Source organism: Pseudophryne corroboree, chromosome 5, assembly GCF_028390025.1.
Source record: "Pseudophryne corroboree isolate aPseCor3 chromosome 5, aPseCor3.hap2, whole genome shotgun sequence".
Classification (NCBI taxonomy): domain Eukaryota; kingdom Metazoa; phylum Chordata; class Amphibia; order Anura; family Myobatrachidae; genus Pseudophryne; species Pseudophryne corroboree.
The window spans coordinates 770,063,091-770,078,049 of record NC_086448.1 but is presented as its reverse complement, the minus strand read 5'-3'; the positions used below and the strand labels follow the sequence as shown (position 1 = coordinate 770,078,049).

The 14,959-nt window shown below is 46.2% G+C and overlaps 1 protein-coding gene across 48 annotated transcripts in view; it reads right to left on the bottom strand.

Moving 5' to 3' along the window:
• The window catches only part of RIMS2 (regulating synaptic membrane exocytosis 2), a 995,106-nt gene that overhangs the window by 219,403 nt on the left and 760,744 nt on the right, over positions 1-14,959 (bottom strand). For 35 of the 48 annotated variants that reach the window (XM_063924252.1, XM_063924259.1, XM_063924274.1 and 32 more), the window contains one exon: positions 13,834-13,866. The exons of the other annotated variants lie outside the window; for them this stretch is intronic. In XM_063924252.1, coding sequence (XP_063780322.1) covers positions 13,834-13,866 — 33 coding nt within the window. The remainder of the gene's footprint in view (positions 1-13,833; positions 13,867-14,959) is intronic. 48 annotated transcript variants of the gene reach the window in all.

Sequence of the window (14,959 nt, the reverse complement as noted above, 5' to 3'; positions counted from 1 at the left end):
GGCAAAACCATGGGCGTCATTCCGACCCGTTCGCACGCAGCGGTTCTTCGGTTCTTGTGCACACGCGCCGTTGCCCAGCGACGGCAGTCGCCGGCCAACGACGCCAGGACCGAAGAAAGCGATCGCACGCCCAATCGCAAGAAGATTGACAGCGGGAAGGAGGATTGGGGCATCTACTCACCGTTTCCCGGGCGTGGTAAGGTGAACGCAGGCGTGTCCAGGCGTTTGGAGGAAGGATGTCTGACGTCACAGCCGGGACCTTCATCGCTGGATCCGTCGCACTGGGTAAGTAGGTGCAGGGCTGGTCTTGTTCTGCACAAAGCTTTTTTAGCATAGCAAAGCTGCACAAGCAATCGCAGACCTGCTATGCTAAAATACACTCCTCCATAGGCGGCGTCAAGTTGATCACACGAGCAGCAAAAAGTTGCTACGTGCGATCAACTCGGAATGACCCCCATTGTACACTGCAGGTGGGGCAGATATAACATTTGCAGAGAGAGTTAGACTGTGCTGCTCCGATCAACTCTGAATTAGGCCCATAGTTTTACTATAAGTCATAACCCTTTGTGGGAAGCGCTACCCTAGGAGAGATTTACGGCTCTTGTCTCCCAAGGAAATACATGGCCAAATACTGAGTAAAATAAAATGACCTGACAGAAGATGCCCAGTTATCAGAGAGATGGGAACAACACAGTTACTAGGTACACACGCCTCTTCCTTGCGGTCACATGAATCTGGCAGTGGAGACATCAATATCTTCATACCCAAGGAATTAGTGTAATGCTCTCATCGTATTGATATACTTCCCCATTACAGTGGATGGAATGGGCTGGGGTTTATTAATACAGCATAAATCCACTTGCTACAGTAGCAACTTGCCTTTTCTCCCATTTACAGGTGGACTTTGCAGGGTCTCCTCATAATCTTATGACATCAAAAACAAACAATGATTATTAATGTACATTGCTACGATATGGCATACTGACATGCACATGGGAGCACAAAAGAACATGCTACGCGCAGAAGAAGGGTCACGTGTACAGCTAAAGGCAGACGTAAAGTAGAGAAAGGAAGTAATGGATTGTTAGCATATAAGCATTTTTTGGCTTTTTCAAGTGAACACTCTAAAGGGCCCCATACACTAGGCCGATTATGCCCGATTTCAACCCAATTCGGGCATTCGGACCGATATATTGGGTGAAATCGGGCATTTTCGGGGTTTCTTTTTCCCCCGATCCGATCCGCGTTCCCGTGAGCATCAGATCGGATCTCCCTAGATCCGACATATCACGAGTGCTGCACTTGTGATATGTCGGATCCCGTAGTGAATAGATAGGATAGTAAAAGATACATCGTAGGCAAAAAAAACTGTATATGATATATCTAATACTATCTTATCAACGGGTAGGCTGCCGGGAGGTTGGACGAAATCTTATACGACATGACGGTCCGCCATGTCGTAAAAGTGTATGGGGCCCTTTAGAACATACGAGACATAGATAAAAGAAAGGAAAGCAACTCTGCTGTGCTGATAAGGACTCCACAAATTAAATCACATGTCAAAAGACATGTCCACCTTCAGCTGTCTGCAGAGGGAAAGTGCCTACATGATTGCGCCAGCAATAGGGACCGGGTACTGTAGGTAGCAGTAGGCATTTAGAAGTTACAGTAGATGTCCTCTCACTGTATCAGCTTTATGGCAATATCAACGTATTATTCATGTCAAAATATTCAGTTAGTTGCCAGTGACGATTTCAACTGATCATTTTGTTTCAAACCGTGGAAGCAAATTTTGATTGACAGTGAAAGCTCTATTCAAGGCAATAGTGACAGGACTGTCAGTCATTGAATGATACTAAGGAGAAGTCTGAACTTCATAAAACTAGCTAGCTTGTGTTGTTCAGCTGGAGCATTTTTCTTTTTGACAAATGGGGGAAATTTAATTGTTTTATGCAGTGTGTTAATTAATGAGCAATTCAATTGTCCTGGGCAACCATTAAATATCATGCTTCTCGCACCTAAATAGTTCATCTAAACTCCTGGTTAGGGTACCTAAAGTATCGTTTGGGCGCCCAAACCATGAACTTTTCACACATTTCTGCTCGCAAAAATGTGCCCAACTGCGGCACTCGCTCCTGAGCAAAACAACAATTGAATTGCCCCTATCAGGTGCCCATTAATTACAGCTTCCAGCAAAACAACTGAATCTCCCCCAGAGTGTCTTCCAGTTGCAATTGGACAGTATGACGATCGCACCCCTCTGTGGACAATATATAGCGGAGTGGTGGGGGGTTCCTGGTAGACAACCATCGTCTCAAGTCTAGCACACATTTGTACCTGGCAACCGTGGAAAACATATCATAACAGCAGAGCATTTACAGCGACATATAATATGTAACAACTGAATAGAATTGCCGCCTATTACCACCTACTAAGCTTTCTGCATTTTCTCAATGGCAAATATCATACGCACAAGAAGTGTAATGGGCCCTACACACTGGAAGATAACAATGAACGATATGAACGTTCTCGTTCATTAATGAATGAGAACTCGTTCATATCGTTCAGTGTGGAAGCACCAACGATGAACGATGCACGGCTCCGTGCTCTTTCATCGTTGGTGCCCCGTTGCTTATGCATGCAGGCCAATATGGACAATCTCCTCCATATTAGCATGCACTGCTATGAAGCCGGGTAAAGGGGGGAGTGAAGAAACTTATCGACCGTCGGGCAGCTCGGCGGCGGGTCGACAAGTGTGTAGGGCCCATTAGATTGGGAATATCAGACTGGGTAACAGAAAATCATTCTATTACTTTTTCACTTTTGCAAAGAACTCAAATCTGATAATTTAAGTATGTGTAATGAAGAGTATGGAGACTATCTAATTGTTACAATGGAAACGAGCTGGTGACCTGCACGTCACTCATAACTTTCTTTTCATCAGTGTGGGTGAGATGCATCAAACCTTGGAGAGAGATAAAGTGGCAAAATATAACAATCAGCTTATAACTGCTATTTTACAGGCTATGGGGTAGATGTATTTTACATACATGCTCCAGCCGCTATGTGTAAGGACCCGCTACACCTCCGAATTGCGGTGAAGCGTGTTCCCATAACGTTTGCCGAAGAGGGAGAGTGTTATGGTACCTATGTGTCACTCTCCCTCTTTCTTCTGTCTCTGCTCTCACTAACCGGCGCTGCATACCGTCATAAATCCCCCAGCAGCACCTACGGTCGCATTGGGGAAAAAAAAAACTTTATTGGCTACTGGATGCACAGTACAGGCAATGTTGTGAATGGGGCAACGACAGCTGCAGCTGCTAAAAACAATAGCTGCAGTTATCGGAAATGTCAGTCCCACTGACCGTTCTTACATTGCCCGCATCTATCTTAAAGATAGCAGTGCTGATAATGAAGGGTGCATCCCTGTCGCCTTGCACACACCGCCGCTGTAATATATGGGGGGTGCGGTATCAGTGGACATAACGTGCGCTGATACCACTTACCCCTCATATTACCTTTCCATCCATCGACCCCCGAGTTTGAAAAGTGACAGAAGCTGACTGGTTGGAACTTTTGCTCTCTCCAGAGTTTGATACATCTCGCCCTGTATGTCGTTCATTGTGAAAAATGGTATTTGATCCGTGAACACCAGAGTGTGCATTCATGGGGAAGACCATCCGTGGCTGGGAAGCTAGCAGTGGATGTCTTAGAACTGGGACTTGTTATTACATGAGCAACTACGACACTTGGTAAGGACACTGAGCTGAGACCAACTCTAAGCTGGGACCAACCTGCCTCCACCTCTGAGCCCTGTTCTTCAACATGATGGTATTCCTCTTCTTCGTGGGCACATGCAAAGCAAGAGGACAGGAGAAAAACATGCACATGCAGTTACATGGTGTCTTCACAAACGTTGGAGCAACACAGACGTACTGTAATACAGAGACAATGACACAACAGAGAGGCTGCCTCATAGGAGTTCTAACACTACCATGCCTCAGATGTCTACACTCAAAGCCTATGTGCACCAATAGATAAGAACCCAGGTGTGGCCTGGCAGGTTCAAAATGGCAAGCTGCTTTGGCACGGCAAAACAATGGCCACAGACATATGCTTGCAAAATACGAGTCCTCTCCTATTCTATTCTATAACAAACTTGTTAGCCAATTGCTCAATCTTACATTAAAGTAATACATACTTAAATATATCCATTAAACATATATAGAAAGCTTAAAAGAGTGATTCCCTACATAACAGAAGAAACATTTATGAAACATAGGGGGACATTTACTAAGCAGTGATAAAAGTGGAGAAGTGAGCCAGTGGAGAAGTCGCCCATGGCAACCAATCAGCATTGATGTAACATTATAATTTGCATACTATAAAAGTATACAGAGCAGCTGATTGGTGGCCATGGGCAACTTCTCCACTGGCTCACTTCTCCACTTTTATCGCTGCTTAGTAAATGTCCCCCATAATTACTTATTAGACAGTAACTATGAGCACATTAGACCAAACTTATAAAAATGCTGGCTGGTGGGGGTCTGCCTAGGCAGCGGTACAGTGCTTGTAGGTGCCCTTCGCTGCAGCTGGCTACATAAGTCAGTGGCAGCTGAGGGTGATCGGCAGCGGGGAGACAAGAGTGACTAATTGGAGGTGTGGCTCAGTGCAGGAGCCGGCACCTCAGGACATAGCAGCAGAGCAACATGAGGTAATGGGACAGAGCGGGGTTGCCGGCATGAGAGGACAGACTGCAGTGTCCCGGGTAGTGAGTCCGAATCCTCACGACTATATCAGCAGCTGACAGGAGATCAGAGGAGCAGTGGCAGCTGATGCAGTGCTGCCTGTTCTCTTGAGGAATCTAAAGGGTTTAGTTACGCCCCTGCTAACAGTCCCTGTCATACTGAAGGTTGTTGGGCCTAATTCAGACCTGATCGCTAGGCTGGGTTTTCGTACAGCGGGTAACCAGGTCTAAACTGCGTATGCACTGCAATGCGCAGGTGCGTTGCACGGGTACAAAGCGGATTGCCACTCAGTGATGGGTTTGTACGAAGGATCCATTCGCATGGGCGTTCGCAAGGAGATTGACAGGAAGAAGGCCTTTGTGGGTGTCAACTGATCGTTTTCTGGGAGTGGTTGGAAAAACGCAGGCGTCTCCAAGCGTTTTCAGGGCGGGTGTCTGACATCAATACCGGTCCTGGACAGGCTGAAGCGATCGCAGCGGCTGAGTAAGTCCTGGGCTGTGAAGAGACTGCACAAAAACTTTTTGTACAGCTCTGCTACAAATGCATTTGCACACTAGCACAACAAAAATACACTCCCCCCGTAGGCGGCGACTATCCGATCGCAGCAGTGCAAAAATTGCCCGCTAGTGATCAGGTCTGAATAAGCCCAATAGTGCGGAAGCAATCAGTCATTGTTCTGCAGGAGGTATGGAGGTGGGACTGTCAATCAATGTGATATGGCAGTATTACTCTGTGGGGTGGGGAAGACCTGGATGAAAAGTAGCTGGTTTGCAGCACAGAAACCAGAGAAGTCGGCAGCAATGCCAGCTGCAGCCACTATATGACAATCAGGTAATTATTAATATGGTGGCTAATTATATAAAAATGCTTCTTATGTAAGGAAATTAGGGGTCTATTCATGAAGCAGTAAAAAGTGTGAAGAAGTGAGCCAGTGGAGAAGTTGCCCATGGCAACCAATCAGCATTGAAGTAACATTCAATACGTGCATACTATACAATTGTACGGAGCAGCTGGTTGGTTGCCATGGGCAACTTTTTCCCAGACTCACTTCTCCACACTTTTCTCTGCTTCATGAATTAGATCCCTCAGTAGGCTACTTTCATTTTGGTAAAGGTGAGCAAATTCTTAAACTGACATAAGCTTTTGTCTATCACTAATTTCTCACTTTCAGAGGAATCATTTGATCACTCTAGCAGTACATTTTGTTGCAGATACTTTAAATGTGTTACATGTGTGTTTAAAACCCCCAGAATATATTGTATAAAATAAAATAAAAACAATAAACGCAAATAACCATAATTTAGATTTAGAGTTCATCATTTCATGGCCCCACCTACGCTGTTATGCTGATGAAGTTATATTATTTTCCCCCAAGAACTATTTAAGTAACAATCGCACATTGGGGGTAATTCCAAGTTGATCGCAGCAGGAAATTTTTTAGCAGTTGGGCAAAACTATGTGCACTGCAGGGGAGGCAGATATAACATGTGCAGAGAGAGTTAGATTTGGGTGTGGTGTGTTCAATCTGCAATCTAAATTGCAGTGTAAAAATAAAGCAGCCAGTATTTACCCTGCACAGAAACAAAATAACCCACCCAAATCTAACTCTCTCTGCACATGTTATATCTGCCCCCCCTGCAGTGCACATGGTTTTGCCCAACTGCTAAAAAATTTCCTGCTGCGATCAACTTGGAATTACCCCCATAGTACAGTATAAGCTTTCTTAAGTTAAGGTTCTGTAACCTAATTTGTTTTTCGCTGATAAATTAATATTTAAAACACATAATTCCAACAGAATTTACTGCAGACCAACACACAGTAACAGGAAGACCCTAGTTCCAAGTGCAGCTATGGATTGCAAGCTCCCTTTTCAGCTGAGCCACATAGTACAGAGGAGGTCATTCTGACCCGATCGTTCGCTGCAGTTTGTCGCAGCGCAGCGATCAGGTCGGAACTGCGCATGCGCCGACACCGCAGTGCGCCGGCGCATGGCAGCCGTCATTGCCTAGCGATCACCTCAGAGGCAGACGCTGGACGCGAGGGGGCTGGACGGCGCCATTTAGGGGTAGCGGTCCGGACAAAGCAGGCGTGGGGGGGCAGGCGTTGGGGGGGCAGGCCGCGGCAGCTGCGTGACGTCACACGCAGCCGCTACGGGCCGGGGAGCGATGAGTAGCTCCCGGCCAGCACGCTAAAGCTGAGCTGGTCGGGAGCTACTCTTGAAGTGCAAAGGCATTGCCGCTGTGCTTAGAAACCTTGCACCAGCCATGGGCAGATGTATTAAGCCTGGAGAAGTGATAAAGCGGTGATAAGTAGAAGGTGATAACGCACCAGCCAATCAGCTCCAATATATAAATTGACAGGAGGTGATTGGCTGCTGCGTTATCACCTTCCACTTATCACTGCTTTCACTTCTCCAGGCTTAATACATCTGCCCAGGGCCGGTGCAAGGTTTCTCAGCACCCTAGGTAGAACCTGAGCCCGCCCTCCACCCCATGCAGGGCACCAGTATTGACAGCAGGAACCAGGCACACACATACACCACAGCACGTTGGGGTGACAGCACTGCAGAGCCTCAGCTGTGCCCCCACCCACCAGGCAGGCTAGCTGCCATGGAAGAAATGCCCTGTGTCACCGGCGCGGTCATAATTATACTCGTCTGTTCAGGGGTTCTTTGCTGTTCCCGGGTTTTCCCCTGTTGGTGCCCGTGCTGCAAGGATGGAGGAGTCTGGTGAAGCTGCTAGTCCTTCAGCGCGGTCATCATGCAGGGGGTCCCGGTGGAAGCGGCTGTCGCTGGAGCGCGAGCAGAGGAGCCCAAGGTACTGGGGGAGAGCAATCGGGTCACAGTGTGGCGTAATGGGGGGACCACCTGACCTACGATCACCGTCCCACAGAAGACCCTTCTGGCCATTTGTAAATAACATGGGTGGGCGCACTCGAGTAAGTGCATGCGGTAGTTAATAGGTGAACGGAACAGATCTCAGAGATCCGTTCCTGCTGTCACTGGGTATCACACAAAAAATGCCTGTCAACACATTGCTGGCACCTGGTCTAAAAGAAGGATGTGTCATTCAGAGACAGCCATTATTTTTCTCAAAGACAGCCTCAGCTGCCCGCCCCCTCAGGTCCCCCCGCCCATAGGCAACTGCCTAAAGCTGCCAAATGGAAGTGTCGGCCCTGCATCTGCCCCATTGTGAGAGTACTACCATCAACATTCTCATACTACTGTCATTCAAATAATGGTCAACGAGTCATAGTGGTGAAAGATAACGGGTTCCAGACACTGGATCGACAGTGTTTAGTTAGAGAGCCAATAGGTCGTCCCCACACGGTAGACACGCAATCAGTCGGCATAGTCAAAAGGTCGACCGGTAAAAGGTGAACTGTGTCTAAGGTCGCTAGGTTCAAAAGGTCAACATGACAATGTTCGACACACACGCTCAACACATTTTTAAAAAAAAAATGTTTTTCAAGTTTTACTTCATTAACCATACATGTGGACTACGACTGGAAATACTGTAATCACCTTGCCCAAAGCGTGGCAAGCGACGCGAGGTAACCTAAATGGGGTCACATATATGAAACACACAAAGTGACACACCTAAAACTAAAAAAAAAATTGTGTCAACCTTTTCTGCGTGGACCATTTGCATGTCGACCTATTGAGCGCCTATTTATTTATTGTAGCTCTATTGAACCACACCCAAAGATAATAACTGGGGTAGTGTTTAATCTGTAATGACTTCTTATATGTGAAGCTCTGGAGGCTGCTCTGATTTGAAGTGAGCAAAGTTACAGTCTGATTTCCAAACCAACATCAGACATCGGAAAGAATTATGAATAATTTGAGCTGTGGGCCTCCTGTAATGATTGCAGCTTGCACGCGCCATCTAGTGGCTGCTAATAGGCCATGACAAAAGCTGCACAGTCTAACATACATATTATCAGCACATCAGCTGTCTGTGTTGTACTGCACGTAGACATAGAGATTGAGGGCCTTATTCCAGAGGTGGCCGCTATTGCAACCCCGACTGCGTCTTTATACGCAGTGTATCTGTGCCTTTATGCTAATACAGCAGCCAATGGGTCCTTACTGAGACGCCCACCGGCTGCAGCGTTAATACACTGTTGTGTGTACAAAGATGCAACATCGGTCACACCATGGAACATTGCACCAACTCTATGGAGGTGCAGAATGTCCACATGAACATGGCTGCCAGTGCCAATCCAACTAAGACAAAAGCCACAGTCAATTGCGGCGACATGCCCACATCTGGCTAGCCACTCCCCGTTACCTCCCAGGAACTCCTACTGAAATAGCGTCTCTCAGCAGCCAAATTCGTTCAACATTGGCTGATTCCGTGACCATCGACACTGCGTCCACCTCAGAAAGCCAGCCCTTAGGCCAGGTACACGATAGGATGATATTGGGGTCAGCCACAAGATATTGTTAACGATGTGGAGCACACTGTGTAGTGTATATGGCCAACCAGACGACACAGACAATATGTTGGTCCAATTTGGCCTCTGGAGACGTCACCTCCTGCCAGTGATCTTAAAGATGATTGTTCTAGTGTTTACAAGAACAATAAATCGTACATGATCAAACGACGCGACAATCGTTCTGTTTGAAGGACTGCGCAGTGTGTACACTCAATATTGTTTGTTATGGGATAAAGGGAAATCGTCCTGAAGATCAGGCCAACAGCCCATCATTCTGATGTATACCCGGACTTAGAACGACCAGCAATCTTGCCGATGGTTGTGGCGATTTCGCTTTGGCCCAGTTCAGCGGAGTTTTGACGGTACACACTACACGATGGAATGAACAACGGAACAATACCTCGGTGCGTTCTTCATTACACCGTACCGGGTCGCACATGCTATCTTCTGATTGGCTAAGCAGCATGGCAAACTAGAAGATGTATCCTGGCAACCGTCATACACACTAGGTTATATGCCTGATTTGATGTTCCGATATGGCAAACAGTGTCAATATCGCTCTAGTGTGTACGCAGCCTTAAGGGGGGTACTCACGGAGCGATCGCTGCTTAAAATCTAAGCAATCTGACTAGATTGCTTAGATTTTAAGCACGATCGCTCCGTGTGTAGCCCTCACAGCGATAGCGATGCGCAGCCCCGCGCATCGCTATCGCTGCTGCTAGATTGGCCTGCATGCAGGCCAATCTAGCGGGTCGCTCACTTCACCCGCTGGGTGAAGTGAGCGGCCCCCCCGTCTCCCCCCGCGCGCTCAGCACAGATCGTGCTGTGCTGAGCGCCGGGAGAGATGTGTGCTGAGCGGTTCGCTCAGCACACATCTCTCTGCCATCGGCCAGTGAGTACTGGCCTTAAGAGTAACAGAGTCTTCTCCACGGAGGTAAGGACAAGCATTTATTAATTGCATTACCAGTGGGCTTATGATTATCGACAGACATAAAAAAGGTAACAACTCTTTTAAAATGTGTTTCCTCGCTAGGTTACTTTTATTCCACTCATATATAAGCATAATCATGGCCTACACAGATCTGACGTAAAGGCCACCAGTCTGCACAATTAGAAAATCACTATGTTGTAGATAGTACATGGTGTACTCTTATGCTGGGTACACACTAAAAGGCTGACCTATCAGACTATTGATAAGTACAGCACATACACACTTACCAATCGTCGGTCCAATGTGATGTGCCTGACATTACAACTGGGCCAGCATTTACATGTGCCTGCCCAGTTGTGATGTCAGTCACCGGCGGTCTCTGCAACAAAGGTACGGGCAGTCGTCTGACTGAGAGAGAGTTAGATTTGGGTGGGTTATATTGTTTCTATACAGGGTAAATACTGGCTGCTTTATTTTTACCCTGCAATTTAGATTTCAGTTTGAACACACCCCACCCAAATCTAACTCTCTCTGCACATGTTACATCTGCCCCCCCTGCAGTGCACATGGTTTTGCCCATTAGAGGAAAATGTTGTTTTGCAATCAACCTTTAATTAGGCCCTTAAAACCGCTTTTACTGGGTTTAACACAAACAGCAGCTGCTCATCCTTCTGGAATGTGAGACTCCCAAATTAGGGCAATACTTCCTGGACTTCTAGGAGAGTTCAGAATTGTCGCAGAAGGGTCTTAACCTGTCTGCAAGAGGGACCCCATCCACCTCAGTGGCCACTAATACCCCTTTCACACCTCCTGAGGCTGGTCGCACCCGGAAGCCTGACATGGGATCTCCCAGCGTGCAACCCGCCTCAGGCACCTTTCACACCGCAGTCAGCAGCCCAGCATATTGCCGGGTTGGTGACATCAGCGGTGACCCGGTGGGGGCGGCACTTGGAGATCACATGATCTCCAAGCGCCGCCCGTACACTCACAGTGAACGGGTCGCATTGACCCGGCTCCCGTTCACGCCGCACGGTGAGCCGAGTTAAACACGTGTTCAACCCTGCTCGCTACCTGAGTTGGAATACCAGGTTGCTCGACCCGGTATTTCAACCCTGGCACCTTTCACACCGCACATGAACACGGGTTATGCGCATTCATGTGCAAATAACCTGTGTTCATAGCTGGCGGTGTGAAAGGGGTATAAGAGGGCAGCGGTGTGCAGTGGTGCAGAGAGCAGGGTGGAGCAGGTACTATTTACCCGGGCCCAGGCCTGCTGGAGGCGCCCAGCGGGGGCCCAAGTTCCCCCCCCCCCCCCATTACCTAGCAGAAGAAGCTGTAGATATTCTCCACAGCCCAACACACCCTGCTATGTTCTGGGCTGCATTGTGGCCAGGGAGTCTCTAAAAGTACTATATTTGTATTTGTAGCCGTATTTTTTTTCTAAGGGTGCAGGCTACGATACCTGTGATTAGGCCACACCCCCTAAAAAGTACCTTGGCCTAGACAGGCGGTGTGAAATTAGTGTCAGCATATTCCGTGGCCCAACTACTTGGTTTATGTGAACAATATCAAGTCACCCACCTCTTCTTTCCATAAATCTCCCATGTTTTCCAGAAACAAGGTATCGAATGCATGCAAATATGGCTTAGTAATAGCTGTGCTGTTATAATGAACATAATGGGAACACCCAATCAACAAATGCTGATCACTGAACAGATATAAGCCAACATATATTATTTATGCGTCACTTTGTAATGCATTAATAGGTTATCCATTTTACTGTACCTAGTGTAGAGCTGGGTGGTGGCATCTTCAGTTCTTGGGAGTGTGTACCTCAGTACCTCAGCCCCAACGGTACAAATATGGAGAAGACGCAACAGCCAGCAGACACATAAGTGCCATCTATAGTACCGTCAGGTCCGTGGCTGGTGCTCATTGTGGGGGTTGTTGTGGAAAGTTAACAATCCTGACACTGAATGAGCAGTATTTTGTTGCTCACTCAGGGTTTTAGGTTCCCCCGTACATCCTGGCTCCATAGGCAGTTGCCTACGTTGCCTATTGGTAGTGCATGTTTCTCCTGAAGTCATTCAATATGGATTTTCATATTAGAATTTAAAGAGATTATAATGTCAGAGGAGGCTTTTAACTGTGATTCCAAAACTTTATAGTGTGGTCCATTGATGCACATACTATATTGTACATGATGTTGAAAGGTTAAAACACAGAAACGTGAGATGAGTCGGTGGGATAAAACACGTTAGGCTCTGTGCACTCTGCAAACACATCCAGAGGAGTCAGCACAGCACACGAGAGACAAACACTATCTAGAACACACACACATCCTCCACAACACAAAGCACGTCTGCAATTGATATCATGTAGATAGCAGATGCTGTTGCTATCAGATATGTCATTTCACTCTTACCCGGTTCAAAGACCTCTACACAATGATTTATATAAGAAGTATACTAATAACATTCACAGATGTAGGTAAACATGTGAAATAAGGCGTCATTTGTACATCCCAAAAAATGAGTGATGCCTCCTCTATCCACTTAGTGTCAATCTCGAGATCACTGTGCCTTTTATTTGTCCAAATCAGGACCATCCCATGTTAGGGCCACTGGAATGTACGTTAGAGTGCCAGTTGGGGTAACTGCTACGGATGCATAACCTAGAACTGCTGCCTCTGGATTTTAGTGAAGCCGTCATGGCTAAAGAAACAGCTCTTGTCATAGTGACAAGATCACCAGAAGCTAAACCAGTAGCTAAACTGTGTTTCGCTTCTGGTGCGACAGTGCATGATGAAGCATCACAGGCAGATCCTACATCTCCAGGATGGGGATATTTACCTGCATTGTACATTTGTGAATGTTACAAGAAATCTTCAACTATACTGAATGAATTAGCACTTAGTGTATTGGGTTCCTGATTACAAAAGCCAGCAAAGTACTGCTGAATAAAGTATAGAGCCTGATAAGGCAGCCAGCTAGAATGGATGTCACTACAGGGATCATTGATCTCTATGGTAAATGGATCCTCGGTACTCACTAAACAGCAGGAGACATATAAACTAGTACAGACTGTATTCCTGGCGCTTCCTGCTCACAGTGAGTGCAGACAGGACATTCACCATAGAGATCAATGATCTCTAGAATGACAGTCATTCTAGAGGAGCCCACTGCAGCTGACTGGAGGCAAAACGCTCTCATCTAGCCCAGTCGGCACATATCCTTAGTGTCACAATACAGCACATAAAGAGACATTTTAAGAGTCACTGTGCCTACCCATTGCGGAGGCAGCCATTTTGTTGTCTGAACCAATACATATGAAGAATGTAACTCTTTAATGCATTATTTTATATAAAATACCACAAATATATTCACTAAGCACTAGTGATATTATGTATGAGTTACAAGTACTTTTTTGCATAAATTACTACTAATTATCTGCATTCTTCTCACACATAATGGTTCTGTTCCTAAAATGGCTGCCTCCATTGTGGTGCATTATAACAACTCAGCCACAGAACTGTACAATTAACTAGGATCAATCAGAAAACATACTTTACTGAACTGTACTTCTCCACACAATCCCCCTAAGTATCTGCTATCAAGACCGGACACTGACATCAATTGCAGTTGGGTTTATTTTGCCCTATTGCCCCCTGAAAAGGGGGCTGAGTGAAAAAAAAACCCTCTATGGTGTACAGACCTTCAAAAGACTCTATTTCCTTGTCTCCATTTTCTAGGGAAAACAGAAAAGGGAACCAAAACACAAGGGTTAAAACAAGAGGAATTTTGCAAAATGCATAAAACACAATGGAACTAGCACATTTCAATGAATATGTGAATGGAGCACATAGGAAACGAAATAATAAACTATCATATGTATCACATATAAATATATATACATTGCATTAGTCTTATGTAAGTTGTATTTATGTTTTTATTCTGTACCTGGACGAACCACTTTGGACAGCATTTATGAGAACTGGAACCTAGGCAAGGGCCGGGATGTAATGGAGTCCGCGTTCGCCATGCTGGATGCCGGTCGAACTCTGGTGTTTTTTTAAAGGGGCAATGATTTACAAGGCAAAACCATGCCTTGTAAATGACTGCCCCTTTAAGAAAACGTCCGAATTCGGTCGATATCCCGCACGGCGAACGCGGACTCCATTACATCCCAGCCAAGAGGTGCTTTTAGCGGCCTATTTACCAGCCAATCAGCTCCTAACTGCCATGCCACAGGCTGTGTTTGAAAAATGACAGTTAGGAGCTGATTGGCTGGTACTTTAGCTCTGTCCACTTTATCTCCATCCAAAGGCTTAGTAATTAGACCCCCTAATTAGTCTACTGATTCTAATGAGAATTTTTATACTACAGATTTGATTAAGAAAGCAAACAAGATTGGCTGCTGAGGGTTACCGTACATTTTATCGTGCACAAGAGTGCATAAATGCCTTAGGTGCACTTACTTACCTCTAGCAACGTCAACAGATGATGTGGGGACATTTATTAAAGTCAGGGCACACAGTGATGGAACTCCGGTGGACAAGCTGCATAGAAATGTTGAACAGCCTCTATTTGTCACCTGTTTTAATTTAAATGTCTCCGGCATCTGGTCTATAGGGACGTTCCTTACCTCCCTTTCTTGTGCTACAACCAGGTCAGACCATTTTTTAGCTTCAAACTCGCATCTGTAGTAAAATGTGCGGGGAATGTTTAATGTTAAATAATTGGCATGTCAGGTGCCTGACATTTTTGGAACTTTAATTAACGTCCCCAAATGGTTCTGTTTGTATCACAGTGCCAGGAAGTTGCACACGTTTCATTAAACT